A 20,990-nucleotide genomic window follows, 5' to 3' on the forward strand; every position below is an offset into this window, starting at 1 on the left:
TTTGTGGTTTGCTAATCTTTTCTTGATTTCGCCCACGATTGTTCTGTTGGCGCGTTCTACTTCGCCATTCCCTTGTGGATGAGCAACAGAAGTGAATGTCTGCGTGACATTGAGCTCTTTCAACCATTTTTGGATATGTTGGTCAGCGAATTGTGTTTCGTTGTCACTGACTAAGCTCATGGGTAATCCAAACCGACAAATTATAAATTCCCAAATAAACTTCTTGATGCTCGTTGCGTTGATTGTTGCCACCGGATTTGCTTCGACCCACTTTGTGAAGTAATCGATCGCTACGATAAAAAATTTCACGCGGCCTGGCGCCTCTGGAAATGGTCCGGTTATATCAATTGCCCATTTCTGAAATGGCCAAGAAGCTGTTACCGGTATCATGGTGTTTTTCGGACGCAGGGTGTTTGGTGCATGACGTTGACAAGCGCTGCATTTTCTCAATTCTTTCTCGGCGTCAACATGCATGCCTGGCCAATAGCATCCCGTGTTCATGATTTTCGCCACCACCATCCTCGGACCTGCGTGTACACCACATATTCCTTCATGAATTTCTCTAAGCAGACAATTTGCTTCCTGTGGGTCTACGCATCTGAGGAGTGGGCCCAAGTATGATCGCCTATATAGGATATCTCCTTGGATTGTGTAATTCAACGCTTTATGGCGGATCTTCCGCGCATCTGCTTTCTTTTATGGCAAGATGCCTCTCGCGAGGTAATTGATGATTGGTGTCATCCAACTTTTTTCTGCTTCCGAGCAAACGAGAATTTCTTTGTTCATTATTGAAGGCGTAGCCAGGACTTCGATGCGGACGTCTTTTGCGAGGTGCTCGAACCCGACGGATGCAAGTTTGCTTAAGGCGTCAGCCTGTTTGTTCTCACTTCTATTGATGTGTTTTACCTTGCATGTGGCGAAAGTTGCCATTAGCGCCTTAGCTTGCGCTAGGTATGACACCATCTTATCGTCATTTGCATCATACGATCCTTCAATTTGGTTTGCCACTAACATGGAGTTCACATGTGCTTCCAAATGGCGGGCCCCTGGCTTTCTAGCGATTCTTAACCCTGCCAACAATGCTTCGTACTCCACCTCGTTGTTTGTGCTTTTGAATTCTAGGCGTAATGCGTACGTGAAGTGTTGCCCTTCTGGGTTGGTTATCTTTAGGCCCGCTCCAGCGCCTTCGTCATTAGAAGCTCCGTCTGTGAACATCTTCCAGACTTCCTCTTTCTTTTGATCTACAGGGACTTCGATCTCTCTTTTGCATTCTTCCTCTTTTTCTTGAGGGATTTCTGCGATGAAATCAGCCAAAACCTGGCCTTTAATTGCTGGCCTTGGCTTGTATTTAATGGCATATTCTCCCAATTCTATCGCCCACTTGGCAAGTCTCCCTGACAATTCTGGCTTGCCCAGTACGTTTTGTAAGCGAAAGTTGGTGAGAACATGTATTGGATGCCCCTGGAAGTATCTTCTCAAACGTCGCGCTGTTTGAACCAAGGATAAAACTAACTTTTCCAAGGTGGAGTATCTTGTTTCTGCATCTGCCAGTGTGCGGCTTATGTAATAAATGGGTGTTTGAACACCATTTCTTTCCACCATCAAGACTGCGCTGATTGTTTTTTCTGATGTTGCTAAGTATACTATTAATGGTTCTCCAGCTTTGCGCGCTGTGAGTGTTGGTAGCTCTTCCAGTCGTGACTTGATTTCTTGGAACGCCGTTTCTGCTTCTTCTGTCCATCGGAATTGAGACTTCTTGAGGCAATTTCTCAAGGTTGAGACGAACGGGAATGATTTTTCAGCGTGACTAAACAAAAATCTATTCAGGGCGACTAACCGGCCATTGAGCGTTTGTACTTGTTTGATCGATTTTGGCGATGGCATTTTTCACACGGCTTCCAATTTCTCTGGGTTGGCTTTGAAGCCACCATTCGTCACAATTACTCCTAGGAATTTTCCTTCTTCCATGCCTAAGGAACACTTACCCGGGTTGAGCTTCATGCTAATTGACCTTAGAGTTTTGAAGGTCTCCTAGATGTCTTTAAACATGGCTCCTTCTGTCTTGCTTTTAATGACGAGATCATCCTTGTAAACTTCCAGGTTCCTCATAATTTGAGGTTTGAACTCTTTGTCCATCAACCTTTGGTAAGTAGACCCAGCGTTCTTGAGGCCAAATTGCATCATTTTATAACAATATGTGTCACACCCCGACCAAAGGCGGCGGAACATGCCGGGGTGCAACGATTGCTCATAAGCGCATGTCACTATTTAAAGCGACAATATTTAACAAACTCATTTCATTTCACAACATCGAAAATGTCACATAACCAAATATTCATAACTCAAATACAACAAAATATAACAAAATATAGCAAATCAAATATTGTTCATTTTTGCTAATATCCTAACGGTATTTGTGACGTTTTCTTCACCGAACTCCATAATCAACCTAGATGCAAACCTGTAACATTTCATAAAATAAAGTTTATCAACACAAAGGTTGGTGAGCAATTCATAAGTTTGAACAATAGATATATAGTATGAAAAGCCACAAAACTAGTATACAAAACCATAAATAATAGCTATAAACTTGGATAAATAGTTATCGCTAACAAGTTAGCGACACCCAACTATAAGGGGTTGCCAAATAGTTTAGGATTTTATAGTTATCGTTAATTTCATTACGTTAACGACACCTTGCCATGAGGGGTTGCCAAATGGTCTAGGATTTATAGTTCCACCATCCAAAAGCGATAAACACATAGTCAAATAAGCATAGAACACCAAATCGAGCAATTATTCAAGTAAGGTATACAACAACGTTTGTGGTTTAAGACCCAAGTATAAAACATTTAGTTTAGATAAGTTGAAATGTCACCCCCAAAATGAAAGATAGAAAACGGGGTATGAAGTTACTCACGTTCAAGTAATAAACTTGAAAGATTGATTATTTGAAGATTTGCCAGAACGACGAGTTTAACGTATGAAGCCTAAATAAAAGAAAGTCTTGGATTTAGAAAGGTTGTCTTGAAGATCTTTAAATAAAATAATTGTTGCAAAAACTAATCAATTAAAGTTCAAGGTTTAAAATTTAACTATTTAAGAATTTATAATAATAACCCTTTTAAAAAATGTAAGTTTGCTCAAAACCGGGTTAAAGTATCTAACCTTAATATTTACTTAACCAATGTTAAGTAATAAGGTGGGGAAAATGCTAAAATGCAAGTTCCATTAGGCTAAATATACTAAAACGGGTTTTTAACAAGTGTTCGGGTTGTCGGTTCGGGTCTTGACAAATGGTCAAACCCAAAGTCAACTTTCCAAAATATTAATTGTTATGAGATAACTCATTAAAACATACTAACACTTAACCAAGTATGTAGATCTATTGTTTAGAACTAACAACGCACGTTAAGCGAGTGTTCGGTTTTGTCGGCCCAAACTATGTTATGAGATCAAGTTGGATCCAACTATTCCAAGTACTTAAGAAAATAATTAAAATCAGTTTGTAAACTATTATTTTAAAGAAATACACAAGTCTTGATAGCTAAAAACACACTTGTGTGTCTTAAGCGAGTAAAAGTCGGTTTGGTTCGGTCTCCATCTCACAAATAGTTCATAGATGGTTTCTACATGCCCAAATATCATAGAACTTGTATATTGGTTTATAAATGAAGAAAACTTAAATTTTACAACAAAAAAAGTTAACTACAAGTCTTTTAAGCAAAAGTTTCGGTTTAGTTCGGTTTCCATCTTCCAACGAGTTCATAGATGGATTCCATATGCTTAATATCAAAGAACTTGTAAAAATGATTTTTGAAACTCAAATCTAGCAATAAACATGTTTAAACAACTATTTTAACAAAACTAGTAAACAAAAGTTCGGTTTCCGGTTTGGACTAGTTTCGGTTAAACCGAGGTTAGTCTTATACAAACCCACACCATGGAACTTGTAAATAAGATGAACAAACTAAAGGGATAGAAGTTAGTCATAAGTGATATGTATAATAAGTTATGTGTGTGTAAATATATATCAAGAACACGAAGTCCTCCATGAAGCCTTGCCTTATGACATTCGAAACTTAACCAACCAAAGTCGGTGAAGTAACAAATAAAGGAAACAAGGGGTGTGTATTATATATATGTTGTACCACCATATTCAAGAGTTAGTAATATTAGATGAACAAGTTAGAATGAAAGACTATAGTTAGTTTGACTTGAGAAGTCAAAACTTCAAGAATACATAAGAAATAACAACCTTGAATCTATGGAGTTTTGAGATAGTTTTTGGAGATGTAGCAAGAGTAAAATGAAGAAGATGGGTGTGTATATATAGGGAAGGAGTGATGGGTTGGGTATAAAGATTCTTTTATGGTTTGCATAAAAGCGGGTATGTTTAAATGGTCAAACAATGCATAATATAAAAAAACTAATATTTTATATATTTTAAATGACAACATCCAATATTTTATATATTTGAAATGTTCGGGTTACAAACGGGTCGGGTTTACATAACAAAAGTGACCCGAAATTGACGAATGTCACAATATGTTCCGCTGTTTGTTCTGAACGCCGTTTTGTCTTGGTCTTTTATCGCCATGTGGATTTGATGATACCCCTTGTAAGCATCTAGAAAACACTTGAACTGAAAGGGTACCAGTGCGTCAACTTTAAGGTCGATCTCTGGCAAGGGGTAACAATCTTTTGGGCACGCCTTGTTTAGATCCTTGAAGTCAATACACATGCGCCACTGGCCACTTGACTTGGGTACCATTACCGTGTTTGCTACCCAAGTTTGGTATTGAATTTCTCGGATTATGCCTGCATCGATCAGTTGCTGGACCTGCTCGTCACAGGCTTTTGCCTGTTTTGGCCCCATTTTTCTTCGCTTTTGTACCACCGGGACGAAATTTGGGTTAACTTTTAACTCATGTTCCGCTTTGCTTCTTGGGAATCCCGTCATATCCGCTGGGGTCCAAGCGAAGACATCGATGTTTTTGAGTAATAAGCTCTTGAGCGCTGCGCGTGCTTCTTCTGAGATAGTTGGGCCAATAGTTATGCTTTGCTCTGGGAATTTTTTGTTGAGCGCCCCATTTTTCCACTTCTCTGATCTTGCTGGTTTTTTGCATCTTCTGAGGCGGTGTTTTTCTTTCCGCCATGTTACACTCCTTGTTGGCGTGGATCATTGCTATCCCGGTCGGGGTTGGTACGCCGACTATCCCATGTGCTATTGACGGGGTGGCGTTGAAGTCACCAATGGCTTCTCTTCCCAAGATTATATCGTATTGTGGGTGAGAAGTTTCCATTACTAGGAAATCAACCTCTTCTGTTCGGGAGTGGAGCCCATCGCTCAGTTCGACTGGGAATGTCAGCTGTCCCAACGGGTATGCGATACTTTGGTTGAACCCTGTGATTGGAGCGTTCACTGCTGTCAACCGGCGTTTGTCTTCTTCGTCTATCAGGTCGAAACACTGGCGGTACATGATATTGGACGTTGCCCCTGTGTCGACAAAGAAACGCGACGTCCTGTAATTACCGAAAACGGCTGTGATTACTAAGGGTGCCTTTTTGTTCGCCCCTCCTCTGACTCTTGAAAAGATGACTTGTTCTTCCTTCCATGGCGCCCATTCTGTCCTCCTTTTCTTGCTCTGAACGTTGCTCGAGATCATATTAGCGTGTAGATCTTTGATATTCTTTTCTGGTCTTCTGCTATCTCTTGGAGGTGGGCGTCTGTACTTCCCTCGTATGTTTCTGACAAGGTGATCCAGTTTGCCATTTTTGACACATTCTTCAATCACGTCTTTCAAATTGATACACTGATTTGTCGTGTGGCCATGTTGCTCATGAAAGTCGCAATAACTTTTCATATATGTGCTTGGCCCCTGTTTGACTGGTGCCGGCTTCTTCAGCTAGATTCCTTCGTTATACATTATATGGGCTGGGCTTCTTGTCAGCGGGGTCCATCTGGATCCGTTCGTTTGGGTCGTACTCACCTTTTTGTCTTGCTTTGGATGGATCGAATATGGACTCTCTTTCGCTGTTCAACCTCGACCATACGGAGGACATTCTTTTGCCCTGGCGGGCCTTATAAATGTCGTTCCTGGCATCGTTCTTTGCTAGTTCTTTTCCCAAACTTTTTTCCATACGCGCGTATCTCTTGGCCGCGGTCATAACATCGTCCATCGCTGCGGCATGCCATCTCTACCCGTAAGGTTCCGTATGAGATCGTCGCACTTTACGTTTTGGCGAAAGGCTGCCCGCAGAAGTTCTTCGCTTACGCTGCCGATGTTCAGGCCTTCTTGGTTGAATCTAGTGATGAAGTCTTCAAGCGTTTCGTTATCCTTTCTGATGACATTCAGAATATCTGACGGGTCACTGATGTGTCGCCGTTGCTGGCTAAACTGTTGAGTGAACTTTTTTGCTAGGTCTTCCCAGCTTGTGATTTGGTTATCTGGTAATCTTTCGAACCATGCTCTAGCGGCTCCTACTAGGGTTAGTGTGAAGATATGACACCATAACGGCATGGTCCACCCTGATACTAACACCGCAACTGTGAAGGTTTGTAAGTGATCGTATGGATCTGAGATACCATCATATTGACCCACTGTTGGCGGGATTTTGGGGTTTTTTAGGTAGTTCGGCTTCGGCTATTCTTTCCACGAACTTTGATTTTCCCGCGATGTTGTTGGCCGATATGGTTTGGAAAAATCTACCTCCGCTTCTGGGTGGTATTTTACTAACTTTCTGGCTTCTGGTCCTTTCCAGCTCTCTTCATAGTCAGGGTCGTCTAGGCGTGAGTCTGCTTTTTGGTTCGACCTCTGGGCTTTCTCTCCTGCTTTGCTGTTTTGCTTAGCATGAGGCGTTTTGGCGAATGGTGTTTTCGCCTGAGCCGGCGTGGAGTTTTCTTCAGATTCTTCTTCGTTGCTACTAGAATCTGTCTCAAACAGTGATCTAGGTTTCACAACGGATGCCATTTTTTCTTGTACTTTGTCTCTCAACTTTTGTTGTTCAACCTCGAGCCACGCCATGATGTCCGGCGGCATGGCTGCTTTGGAACGCGCTTTTGTTTGCTGCTTATCTGTCATGGTAGGGTGAACGGTGGAGGCATTAAGGAGACCTCCATCAGTATTTTCTACGTCCAGATTTTCGATGTTTCCCTCTAGGTTGGTTTTTTGGCCAACCTCCTTTGGTGTAGTCTTGCCACTCATCTGAGCCAAGAACGGAGTGAGTTACTGTTCTAGCTTTATGCACGGATGTCGCCAATGAAGAAACACGAATCCACCCCTCAAGGTCTAACACGTTAGTCCGAGGGTAATGGCTAAGTATTCTACACGATGGTTATAAAACCTTCTTGGCGCAGACAAGTGTATCCTGCAAAATAGAACACCGTAAGCTCGTTACGAGGAATGGAGGGGATTCTCTCGTAACCACCCTCCGGCGTGAGAATCAGTATTTGATAATACGAGGTAGTATAATTTGATAGTGATAGTAAGAGAGAGTCTCTCCTTTACCATTTGGAGGTTTACTGGTATTTATAGCCGGAGGAGAGAGAGTGTGACCAACCACCTTGTCAGGTTCTCCACCAATAATTTTTCCCACTCGTGCGGTCGTGGTGGTTGGTGGAAGTTGGTGGGCATCATGGCCTTTTGACAAGGATTTGATTGTACTGTTTGAACCATCCTTTATGTGTTGTCCAATCCCCATTGGTTTGGTGTTTATCCCTACGTGGGTTACCATCTTTTTGTCCCATGCTGGTGGGACCTTTGCATTACCATTCCCGAGGTGTCAGGAAAAGTTATATTGGACTCCACTCTTCGCGCCATGGACTATGCCCTGCGTTAGTGGCTTCCTGGCGCCTAGTGTTCCGCCCAGCGTATGCCATTAGTGTCATACTTAGCCAAATGGTGGGTTTCATACCCTACCTCTGCACAAACATTTGAAGCTAAAGGTTACCTACAAGAGAAGTAAGCACAAGTACAAATTTATATATTTGTGTTAATGCTTTTTGATTTCTGATGCCATTAGCAAAAAGCAACATGAGCATGTTCATACGTGACAATGTTGTTTTTACTAAAACTCGTTTGTGTTTAGCATGCCTTTAACGTTATATTGAATCACTTTAATGTCGTTCTTATCTTTTCTGGTGTTCCTACCATAAACATTATTCACCTAGCCTAACTTTTAAGATTAGAAACTTAAATCATCAGCTACTTTAATAAAATTTTATAAACACCCTAGGCACAATAACCCATGTACACAAAACTGGGTTATTATACGTCATATAGACACAAGCGGGTCTACGTGTCATTAGGAAAAACGTCTAAGACACATTTCCAACACCTAGGATCCATTTGGAAAAATGCCTCAAACCATAAAATTGTGTAATGATTTTACTTGAAAATTAATAAAATATAATTAAAACTAAAATATGTTGAGGTGTTTAATAAAAATGTTGATATGTAAAACAGATTTGAGAGATGCACTAGTTTAACTATTTGTACATAGAGTAGCGTCTCGCGTACGTGATGCACGTGCCTCGAGTATCGGCTTTTGGACCTAAACTCCTCGGAACTCGTTTCGCTTTTCTAAACCAAATGACAATCAAACACCAAAGTCCAAGGAATACCAAATTATTTGGGTTGATTCTACATTTGGAAGTTTTAGTTATGGTGGGATTAAAAAAGTCAAAGCCAATCAAGTCAAAGATATTGATGATTTTCAATCTGTTTCTATAGATGACAATGTGGGCCTGTGGGCAGCACTCAGCAAAGATAACAACAGCATTACTAATATGACTCCAAATAATCATATCCACTTAGCAAATGGGAAGACAATCTATGATGTTGTTGAAAAACCATTAAACACATCAGAATGTTTTGTCCGAAACAATTTAGACAATAATCGGATCACAAATCAATCATAATTCTTTTCGGCTTTCAAAAGGTGCGTATTTTTTTAGTTATTCATGAACATATAATTCTGTTCTTGTAAAAAAATCATTTGTATCGTTTGTTTGTTTTAATTATATAATTTTATTTGGTGTTTGATGCGACGAACCATAAGCATTATCCACTCGTTCTAGAAAACAGCATGTTTTAACCCAAGGTTACGGACTTCCAGTTTATAGTATACATAGATCAAAAACATCTGTTAAAAAACAAAAACCGCCACTTTCAAGAAATGTTCATTGCCTCATACACCAAGGTTAACGTCATTTTTCGCAACCTTGTTTCATACTTCAGCCGTCTGATTATGTTTATCACACACTCCCTCTGATACTTTGATAGTAACAACCTTGTCATTGCAATTTTCCTCACATTCTTTACCGATAGGAAGCGACGAAACTTTGTGATCCTTGCTTTTACCCCAAACAACCATATAAAGCCCTGCAACTATCACAACTGCTCCAAGAACCCTGCAAGAATATTAATATTAGTTACCAACTTATCATTAATAATCATATGTTTGGGTAAATAATTAAGAAGTATGAATTTTATTTACCTTCCTAGGTAAGTTTGCTCGGCTAGAATAATGGACCCCATGATAGCTACAATTATCATACTCAATGGACTGAATGCGGTCACGAAAACAGGACCTCTATCTTTCATTATTATTCCTTGAATGTAGTACGCAATACCCGAACACATTATACCCTGCATACACATAAGTAAACTTTAATTATCTGCTTTCATTTTTCTTTGGTTTTTTTAGTCACAACATACTTGTTATATAATATGTACCCAATACATGTAGAGATCGCAGTTTGCAGATCCGACCAATGTTTTATTTATAATGGGTCAAACGGGCTAAATGCTTTGTACGGGTCAAAAGTTGGCCAAATTGTGTTTTTACACCAAAAAACCATCTAAATCATTTATTAAAACAAGTAACATGTTAAGAAATTATTCATAACAGGTCAAACGGGCTAAATGCGTTGAGCGGGTCAAAAGTTGCCAAAATTGTCTTTTTACACCATAAAACGGGCTAAATAGCTCGTAAGTCGCCTCGCGCGCAAGCTTTATTATTTTTATAGCTCGTAAGCTGCCTCGCGCGCAAGTTATATTACATTATTATCGAGACGCGCACTCTATCTTCTATCAGGCCCCGCGCCACTATTGTTATGATGCGTGCTATATCTTATTCATGCTAGTGCACCGTCATTATCATAAGGACCACAACATGTCACCATCATGGAGAAAACCTCCCAAAACTCAAAGACAAGGCCGAAGAAAAGGGAAAAAACCGCCTCATGTCCTAACACACCTTATAAAATCCAGCGCTCCACCTAAACGCTTGCACGCCTAGGAGCAACACTGGACTTGGGGGGCTTGTAGGGGTATGGTACTAAACCCGGTTTTACGACCCTAAATTTATTATGTTTGGCCTATTTTATTATATGGACTAATACAATGTTATTGGGCTGAGGGGGTTTTGTGGAGGTAACCCTAACTGGGCTAGGCCCATTAGGGTACCATGATGGTGGCCATGAGGCTCTCTATATAAGGAGGTCTCCACCTTCTTATTAAGGGGTCATGCTCAGTAAGAGCTGCCATCATATCATTTTTGTGTCTGTAAACAAGAGATCCTTGAGATTTCTTAGCAGTCACATCCACACCCCCAAAAGGCCATTGCAGATCTCAAGCAACCGGAGAAGAAGATCAAGACGTGGTTCGTTCATCTCGACATCCGTGGAAACATCGTCATGGATCAGGTCAGATTCATTTCATGTTTCGACATTGGCGCCATCCGTGGGACGGCAACGAACTACCATTCGATTTTCGTCTCGGTTCTCAGATCTCTCCCAAGAAAAACCCAGATCTGGAAGTTTACAGAAAGAGGCTTCAGGACTTGTTCTATTAAAGCTCAAAAAGATCCATAGATCTAAAAGAGGCTTCCAGATCTGTGCAAAAATGAAGCTGAAAAGGATTTGTAGATCCAAAAAAGAAACTACCTGATTCGGATCTGTGATGGTTTTAAATTCTCTCCGCTCCGAGCTTCAGATCTATCTAGATCTGATTTACAGATCTAGATCTGGATTACAGACCTGGATTTTAGGTTTAAAATTACAGTCTAGATTACGGAGACTTCCGCCGCCATGCACGCGCGCCCGCGAATTCTCACTCCGCGGAAACCACCATGTGGGTTTTGCGCAAAAGACCGCCACCATGTGGGTTTTGCGCAGAAGACTGCCACCATGCATGCTCGCCAGCGGGTCACCATTCCGCCGACATGCGTGAGCGCCCGTGGAAACCACCGCAGAAACCACCATGTGGGTTTTGCGCAAAAGACTCGCCGCCATGCATGCCCACGCAAACCTGCGCCATGCATGCGCGCCCGCGAGTCACCATTCCGCCGCCATGCATGCGCACTGCCAAGGATCAAGCTTCGCCACCATGCATGCACGCCCGCGAGTCACGACTCCACCGCCATGCATGTGCAAGCCTGATTTTGATTTTTGCATACATGTTTCACACTTCCTTTTATTAATTTGAGCAATATGACAACATTATATTGACATCAAACTAAAAATAAAACGAAGTAAAACATACATGCGCGAGCTTCAAGCTCAGACGCGTTGACGAGTTTTAACTCTAAAACGTCAGGGCCTTAGCCCAATAATATGAGCCTTAGCTCAAATTACTCATAGCATCCACCCCACGTATTGCGCAGCTGGACCATAACATACCTAAGCACAACTAAGGCAAAGCACATGCCAAAACATAGTTGTTGAGGTTTCAGGTCGGGGCCGCGCATGGGATTATAATGGATTTAGGCAGAGTAACACATACTGACACGTAAAGGCTAAAAAACTCATTCATAATTCCCTATAATAAATGCACGATAACGTCGCGCAAAAGAGGAATAACGAAATGCCAAGGCGCGTGTCAGCATATTCAAAATATCGCAAAATAGCTTGAAATATGACAACTATTAAGGGGTACTTAATAATTTCCTTACAACCTTGTTCAAATTTCAATGTGTAAGCATACCTTATACTCAACAAGCACACGCGCGCGCCATCGCGCATGCGCCACCATGGTTCGATGTACCGCCATCACGCATGTGCCACCGCGATTCAATACATCGCCATGAAGCAGCAGCGCGTCACCACGGATCACGATGCGTCGTCACGGGCCAATAATCCGCCACCAAACATGCGCACAGTCGCGGATTAACATTCCGTCGACATTCATTCGCGCCACGACAAGTGAACCTCGCCACCGCGTAAGGTCATTGCGCCACCACACGTACACGCCACCGCGGATAACCATCTGGCCGCCATGGTGCATCCCACCATGCATGAGTGCCACCGCTATGAAGCAGCAGCGCGCCATCACACATGCGCGCTGGCGCCGAGCACCGCACCACCGCGATCCAACACCAACCAACCACGTGCATTGACGATTCGTTTTAACCAAAGGGATGGAATTGCGCGCAACGCGCGTGCAAGAAAAGAAAAAGAAAAAACAAGCCCTATTGAAAAAGCAAACTAGTCTAATATCTATCTTATCTCGCTCGCGCGAGACAAGACACATTAGACTGGGGAGGCTTGAAGGGGGTATGCACCCGCCTTAACATCGAGCGGGGCGGGTCAACCCATAAAATATAGACGAGGCTTAAAATCAGGATGTCATGAAGACACAAAGCCAAAACCTATGCGCGTGGCGCATATCACATATGCTCACGCATCACGTATGCTCACGCATATCATATGCTCACGCATCACTTATGCTCACGCATCACATATGCTCACGCATCACATATGTTCACGCATCACGTATGCTCACGCATATCATATGCTCACGCATATCATATGTTCACGCATCACATATGCTCACGCATATCACATATGTTCACGCATCACATATGCTCACGCATCACGTATGCTCACGCATATCACATCTGCGCGTGAGAATAAAGGAGACCTTGCGCAGGCCGCGCGTAAGCGACACAACAAATGAGGAACAATCTAATCCAAATCAGGATAAGGACAACCATGATTGTACTCATCAGACGAGACAATAGTCTAATCCAAATCAACAAATGAGTCACTCTCCACTCATCAAACAACCTTCCAGAAGGTATCTTTTAAGGAATAAAGACTGTGCTGGTGTTGACAGCTGCCAATGAAGGGTGGACAACTCAGCAAAGCCCATGTGCCACCACGTGATGGCACATGGGTCAGGTGAAATACCTTGGTCAGAGAATAATCAATGAAAAGCACCAGGTGTCCTCAGTACACGGGGCGCGAAGCAATAGGAGGAGGCCAAAAAAGGCCATGATTGGGTCTGAGCCCAATCATTGGAAATCCTAATACTATAAATACCACACCACCTCAACAGTTGATCGCCACCGTGCATGCGCATCGCTAAGCAACACACCGCCATGCATGCGCGCTCAAACCTGCGCCACGCACGCGCGCTCAACTCCCGCCATGCATGCGCGCTCAATCCTGCGCCACGCACGCGTGCTCAACACCCGCCACGCACGCGCGCTCAATCCTGCGCCACGCACGCGCGCTCAACTCCCGCCACGCACGCGCGCTCAATCCTGCGCCACGCACGCGCGCTCAACTCCCGCCACGCACGCGCGCTCAATCCTGCGCCACGCACGCGCGCTCAACTCCCGCCACGCACGCGCGCTCAATCCTGCGCCACGCACGCGCGCTCAACTCTCGCCATGCACGCGCGCTCAATCCTGCGCCACGCACGCGCGCTCAATCATGCGCCACGCACGCGCGCTCAACTCCCGCTATGCACGCGCGCTCAATCCTGCGCCTATGGAAGACGTCCTAATTATAGGTGGGGAATCCTTACAAACCCATACGGCTATAGCGCCAAGCTTAAAGGTTGGGAATCCTTACAAATCCCAAACGGCCACGCGCCAAACATAAAGGTCGGGAGCCTAATAATATCCCAAACGGCCACGCGCCAAACATAATGGTCGGGAGCCTAATAATATCCCAAACGGCCACGCGCCAAACATAATCGTCGGGAGCCTAATAATATCCCACACGGCCACGCGCCAAACATAAAGGTCGGGAGCCTAATAATATCCCACATGGCCACGCGCCAAACATAAAGGTCGGGAGCCTAATAATATCCCAAATGGCCACGCGCCAAACATAAAGGTCGGGAGCCTAATAATATCCCAAACGGCCACGCGCCAACGTAGGTTGGGCACACCTCATAATTTGCCCGAGGATGGAAACCTTGTAATACATCCACTTTTAGTTGATATGTTTTTGCAGGTTCGGCTACGAGTCGCACAAGCACCTATGACATTATTATTATCTGGCCGTTTGTGCCTCCATTATTATTTTGAAGACAAGCCGGGATAGTCATCCTGCGCAGAAGAGGCCCTTGTGGGCCAGTCATTATCATCATATTATAGCTCGTAAGTCGCCTCGCGCGCAAGCTTAATTATTTTTATAGCTCGTAAGTCGCCTCGCGCGCAAGCTTAATTATTTTTATAGCTCGTAAGTCGCCTCGCGCGCAAGCTTTATTATTTTTACAGCTTGTAAGCCGCAACTCGCGCATGCTTCATTATTTTTGTAGCTCATAAGCCGCAACTCGCGCATGCTTCATTATTTTTATAGCTCGTAAGTCGCCTCGCGCGCAAGCTTTATTATTTTTATAGCTCGTAAGTCGCCTCGCGCGCAAGCTTTATTATTTTTATAGCTCGTAAGCTGCCTCGCGCGCAAGTTATATTACATTATTATCGAGACGCGCACTCTATCTTCTATCAGGCCCCGCGCCACTATTGTTATGATGCGTGCTATATCTTATTCATGCTAGTGCACCGTCATTATCATAAGGACCACAACATGTCACCATCATGGAGAAAACCTCCCAAAACTCAAAGACAAGGCCGAAGAAAAGGGAAAAAACCGCCTCATGTCCTAACACACCTTATAAAATCCAGCGCTCCACCTAAACGCTTGCACGCCTAGGAGCAACACTGGACTTGGGGGGCTTGTAGGGGTATGGTACTAAACCCGGTTTTACGACCCTAAATTTATTATGTTTGGCCTATTTTATTATATGGACTAATACAATGTTATTGGGCTGAGGGGGTTTTGTGGAGGTAACCCTAACTGGGCTAGGCCCATTAGGGTACCATGATGGTGGCCATGAGGCTCTCTATATAAGGAGGTCTCCACCTTCTTATTAAGGGGTCATGCTCAGTAAGAGCTGCCATCATATCATTTTTGTGTCTGTAAACAAGAGATCCTTGAGATTTCTTAGCAGTCACCTCCACACCCCCAAAAGGCCATTGCATATCTCAAGCAACCGGAGAAGAAGATCAAGACGTGGTTCGTTCATCTCGACATCCGTGGAAACATCGTCATGGATCAGGTCAGATTCATTTCATGTTTCGACACTTACACAATAGAGTGTTGCTAGAAGCGTGGTGTTCCACTTTATAGCCCAAACCGCAGGATTGCCCCTCTCCATGATTAATGCCACTATACCGCCCTCAATTGTCCCCATGAGGCATATCCAAACAGTTAAAGCCAGCTCAGCCGGATATGACTTTAGCGTAATTGCCTAACATATTACAAACAAACACATTAAATTTACGAATTACTAAAATAAAATAATTACTAATTATGATATGCTATCAAACATATATAAATCTTACTTGTAGAACCATGAAGCAAGACCAACTAAAACATCCAACTACAATATAAACAGCACCCTTAATGGAATGGTGAAGATCTACCCCATTGTGTGCTACCATTTTGCTATTTGCTGTTCCTTTTGTCCAGGGTAAGTCTAAAAGCAGGCCTTTAACGAGTGTCATAACCATGGCTCCTGCGACCGTTGTGAGAGTTCCGATTACTTTAGCCTGGCTTCGGGTACTCCTTAGGTTCACCACTTCAAGCCTGATCAGAAAACCACAGTTCATTCACCAACTTTTTATTAAGCATTTTCTCACAAACTTTTTTAATTTTAACAAATATAACAAATAATAATAGTTGTAGTAGTAGTAGTAGTAGTAATAACAATAACCGTACTTATAAATTAATAAATATAGTAATAATAATAGTACTTATAACAATAGTGATCATAAAAAGGTCTAAATAATTTATAATATATAGTGGATTTTGGTCTGTGAATTAATATATTGATATGCATTATTACCAGGAGAATTCTGTTACAAAAGTCGGGCGGGTCAGGTTGGGTAGTGGGTGTCTGGTTGAAACGAGTCGGGTCAAATTAATGTGTTACTTGTGATTACAGAAACAATATTGTTAAAATAATAATCTAAATGTCCAAATATTAACAAGTAGAGTTTGGACAAGTATTCAGTCTGTTCCCTTTTAGCTATTTTTTTTACTTTGACTCGTTTGAGATAAAACACAACCCAAATCGACCAATTTATAAATAAATGTATCAATGTCAAAAAGATTGCCACCTCTTATGTAATAAGGAACTGAATTGGTAATATTGGTTTTATGTGTATGAACTTATTGGATGGTAAAGCATGCATACACCATGACACATCACACATGTCTTATTCTTGCATTCATATGCATGTTACCTTAGAATAAAAGCTATGACAAAAGTTATGGCAGGAAGAACATTGCACATTGAAACCGCGAATGTTGCTGTTGTAGCTTTCATTCCCAAAATATATAGATTCTGATCGATAACCGGCCTGATCAAACAATAAGCATACATCAGTTATATATCTACTTATCTAACCATTATATCATACCACTTTTTTTTTCTTGTTATAAACTTACTCGAAGAATGCAAGCAGCATAATCTTCCAAAAAACCGAGACTGTCATTTTTGGCGCGGTTTTCCTGTCACAAAAAATAAACAATTAACAAAAAACTAAAACAGAAATAAGGAAGACACTTATGTTTATGTTAGGAATGAGACCTGTCTACAAAAAACACGAAAGGAGCCATGACAATGGCGGCAGCAGCATGACGATAAACAACGAACACGTAATTATTCATTCCATCATTCAAAGCAACCTTAGAAATGATATCCATTCCAGCAAAGCCAAACTGTAAAAAGATAACAAGAAATAGGGACTTGCCCTTTGTAAATATTTCACTCATTTTTTTACTTTGCATGTTTTTGTTCATCTCAAGGTTTACCAACCACCCTCTTATGTCTATATATATATAAGCTTCCAAATACTACTCTATGCATGTATGACACATCCCCACTTTTATCCTCAAAACAGCCTTTTTTCGGGTGACCCACATTTTTTGTAGATATATAGTCATGATTATATTCTAACAAATATTTGCATATTTTGCATGGGACTTTTTTTTTTTAAAAAAAAAGAACAAAAAAAAGGAAAAAGAACTGCAATATGATTACGGTACGTTTATTATCGACTGATACAGATTGTTTTCGGGTCATTTAACGTGAAGTAACATGCCATGATACCAACATTAAAGTCATGTTATCAACAATGATCAAGTTGCTTACCCTAAATAAAGGTTATTAATTATTGCATAAAGAAGTAACAAACTTGCTGGTTTCTGTTTTGGGTATCTTGTCATTATTTTCACCCATAAAAAAGATAACCCATACTTTAAAAAAAATGATAATTTCTGATTTATGATAATGTGTACCGTAACTGGTCGAAATAATGATGTGACACATCACACATGTTAATTTTTTATGAGGGTAAATGGTATCGTTTTATTCGAACCTTTATGTGATAAAGCACCCATAGAAAACACAATGCACAATAAACAGTAGACATATATTTAAAAGCATATACTGTATAGTATAATTCCATATTTTGTCATTTGTGCTTTCATAATAAGCATTGCACCATTAAAGCTTAAATCTAATCAAGTATCTACTTTAATGTGTTTGCAAAAGATTTTTTTTTATATGAAGTGATATACAAATGTTGGGAAAATATGTGGCTAGTATTTTGTGACTTATCTAATCCTGTTAGTGAAGTTAATTTGTTACATTTCTTAAATGACGTATAATGGGTTACTTGTAAAAACCGTGAGACACTAGTTCAACTGTGAGATTGAGAATAGCGATTAATCGTGAGTAATTGGATTGAGATTTGTATATATTTTTTCAAATATACATGTATATACCAAAGTTTATATATTTAATTTTCAATGATGACCGATTTTGATCAAATAGCGATTATGGGATACCGACTAGCGATTAATCGGCACCTATGCAAGGTTTTTATTAGATATTGCAAAATTGAAAAGTTTGGTCCAATCATATAGAAAAGGATTTTAGTTTGCTACACACAATTACAAAACGTGTAAGATATAAAAGTTTTGATGTGGTAACCCTTTAATCAAACTTTACATCTATATGATCTCATCGTAGGACATAGGACTGATTTCCTTTTCGTTCGAGTTTCTTTAGGAGTGTAAATTAGCTCGTGCTCAGCTAGTTTTGTTTCAAGCTCTATCTTAAAGCCCGAACACGGCTCATGTGAAACTTTTCATGTCTTAGCACGGCTTTGGTTCAACTTAATTCGTTTGTTATTTATTATTTATTTTATTTATATGCATATATTGTTTTTTTTATATATGTCTATAGTCATATTTTTTTAAATATAAGAGGAGATACATTATTAGTTATTTTTTTTCATAATTCTATATATAACTATTTGTATGTCATGTAATCTATATTTATTATATTAAAGAGTAAAGTGCTATTTTCGTCCTTGTGGTTTAGCAAATAATGCGAATTTAATCCAAAAAGTTTATTTTTTGCATATGGACCCTCTAAGTTTCCCAGTTCTTGCCAATTACATACAAATCACTAACTCCGTTAAATTTAATCATTAAGTCAGGGTAGACATGAGCCGCATATTTGAAACTATTTGACTAAAACCGCAGATTTGGACAAACCACAAGAACGAAAATTGCAAACTTGAAACTATTGGACTAAAACCGCAGATTTGGACAAACCACAAGGACGGAAACCGCAGTTCACTAAATAAGTATTATAATAAAGAATAGTGAAAAGACATGTCTACCCCTGACTTAACGATTAAATTTAACGAAGTTAGTGATTTAGATGTAATTGGCAAAAACTTGGAAACGTGGAAGGTCCATATGCAAAAAATAAACTTTTTGGACTAAATTCGCATTATTTGTCAAACCACAAGGACGAAAATGACACTTTACTCTATATTAAATAATATTTATATAAATAGTGAAAGCCCGTAATTAATGCTCACGATCCAAGATGAGCATGTTTAGTCTTGAACTTGATTATTAAACAAGCTTAGTTTTATGTTAATTCTTGTTTAGGCTCGACTCGGTTCGAGTCTTTAGCGAACTTGAGATCGACTTGTCTGGTTTATGCCCCCAACTTCTTTCTTTATAAAGCTTTAAACGGATAAAAACTTTTAGCTTGGTTCATGTAACGTATATGGGTTTGTGTGACTTGATGGGCATTGATGACAATAATGCAAAACTTGCAAAGTGAAAGTTGCGTATGAAACCACTAACTTCTGTTTCAAGCCAAAAGCACATCTTTTTAAAGGTTATTATGGGGAGAGATGGTGTAGGGCAATCGTATACCACAATATGCTAATTTATATGTTCATTACGCAACCTATTAAGATTGATCCGATAATGTGATGTTTGTTTTACCAGGTTTCCTTTCAATCGTTTATGTTTGTAGTTTGTGGGCTTCCCATCTCGTCACTCAAAACAATGGGTGTGATAAGGGTCTGATAGATCGGATAACGGTTGTACGCTTTATATGTCCATATTTAGTGTGTAGATATCGCATACCAGGCTATGTTCCATTTGGAGATGGCATCTTACTATTAACATGCATAACATGATTTCTTTTTATTATTTATTTTTTTTAAAGAGAACATATCACAAATCTAGAATATTATACCTTTGTAAACCATAAGGAACATTAATATAGTAAAAAAAAAAACTGTAATTTAAACATTTTTTATTTGTCAGAATCCCACACATCTTTGGTTTTAATTTTAGGGATCACAATCTTTATTGGGTTTTTTAATATCAGTAACTTTTTTGAAAGGGAATTCTAACAATACCCTGCTTACTTTTTAGAAAGACTAGTATGAAATGAAACCCGCGCGATGCTGCGGCGACGACTATTTGTGACGTGATATTTGTTTATGTTTGTTTATCAATCCTCTCGTGATATATTGTACAGTACTTACGCTAGGTTTCTTCAGGGACGTCTCTGAGAATTTATATACCTCGGCCGAGTCAAAATAAAAAGGCCCCTAAGCCTTGACGAATAACGAAATATATAAGCTAATATTTATAAATGACAGTTAATGTTATAACAATAAACATAGCAAAAATATAGTAGTATAAAGAGTAGAGAATATTTTTGTCATTCCTTAAAACTTGATTTTACCTTGATTTCTTTTTTGGATGAGTAGGTCTGGGGAAAAAAACTTATGGATACTAGGTGTATAGATGCATTAATGATGGAAAATAGGTACTTCGCTATCTCAAATGGTGGAATATGAAACTTCATCAAGTTTTAATGTTTTCAAACTAGTAATGTTAGTAAAATAAACTATATATGAATCAAAATCATCTGTTAATTTATAATTACACAATAATTACACGTCAACCAGTTTTAAATGTCATCCATTTTAGTATGGATGCATATGTAAATACTGATTATACTTCTATTTTGTTATTTTGTAAACCAAGTAAATGGGTTAGCTAATTAAATTGTAAAACTTGAAGGTTAATAGTTTTTTTTTTTTTGGTTTAATTAATATTGAAAGAAGTCAGGGGGCAGTTTTGCCATATCCCAAAACTTGATTTAAAACAATTTCTAACTTCACGCGTCTTTGTCTTCTCCGACTCTCCTATCCTCTGGCGGCATGCGAACCTCTTTTTCCGGCGAGATTTAGGCACTAAAATTAATGACCCAATCGATCAATTAACGGTGTCGTTTGACTCAGAATCATTTACCGATAAATATGTATATATATATATATATAAAAAGGTTTGGGCC

General features: G+C 40.3%; 1 protein-coding gene across 1 annotated transcript; it reads right to left on the reverse strand.

Moving 5' to 3' along the window:
- Positions 1–8,969: 8,969 nt before the first annotated feature.
- LOC143551419 (WAT1-related protein At2g37460-like) lies at positions 8,970–17,499 on the reverse strand. The gene is made up of 7 exons (XM_077041863.1): positions 16,896–17,499; positions 16,754–16,816; positions 16,549–16,665; positions 15,646–15,889; positions 15,390–15,551; positions 9,502–9,653; positions 8,970–9,415 (listed from the first exon to the last, which is right to left on the reverse strand). The coding sequence occupies exons 1-7, from the start codon at positions 17,105–17,107 to the stop codon at positions 9,232–9,234; spliced, it is 1,134 nt and encodes a 377-aa protein (XP_076897978.1). The 5' UTR covers positions 17,108–17,499; the 3' UTR covers positions 8,970–9,231.
- Positions 17,500–20,990: the final 3,491 nt, after the last annotated feature.

The sequence above is a fragment of the Bidens hawaiensis genome, unplaced genomic scaffold (genome assembly GCF_021521415.1).
Source record: "Bidens hawaiensis isolate Kalapana, Puna unplaced genomic scaffold, B.hawaiensis_p1.1 tig00016457_1, whole genome shotgun sequence".
NCBI lineage: Eukaryota > Viridiplantae > Streptophyta > Magnoliopsida > Asterales > Asteraceae > Bidens > Bidens hawaiensis.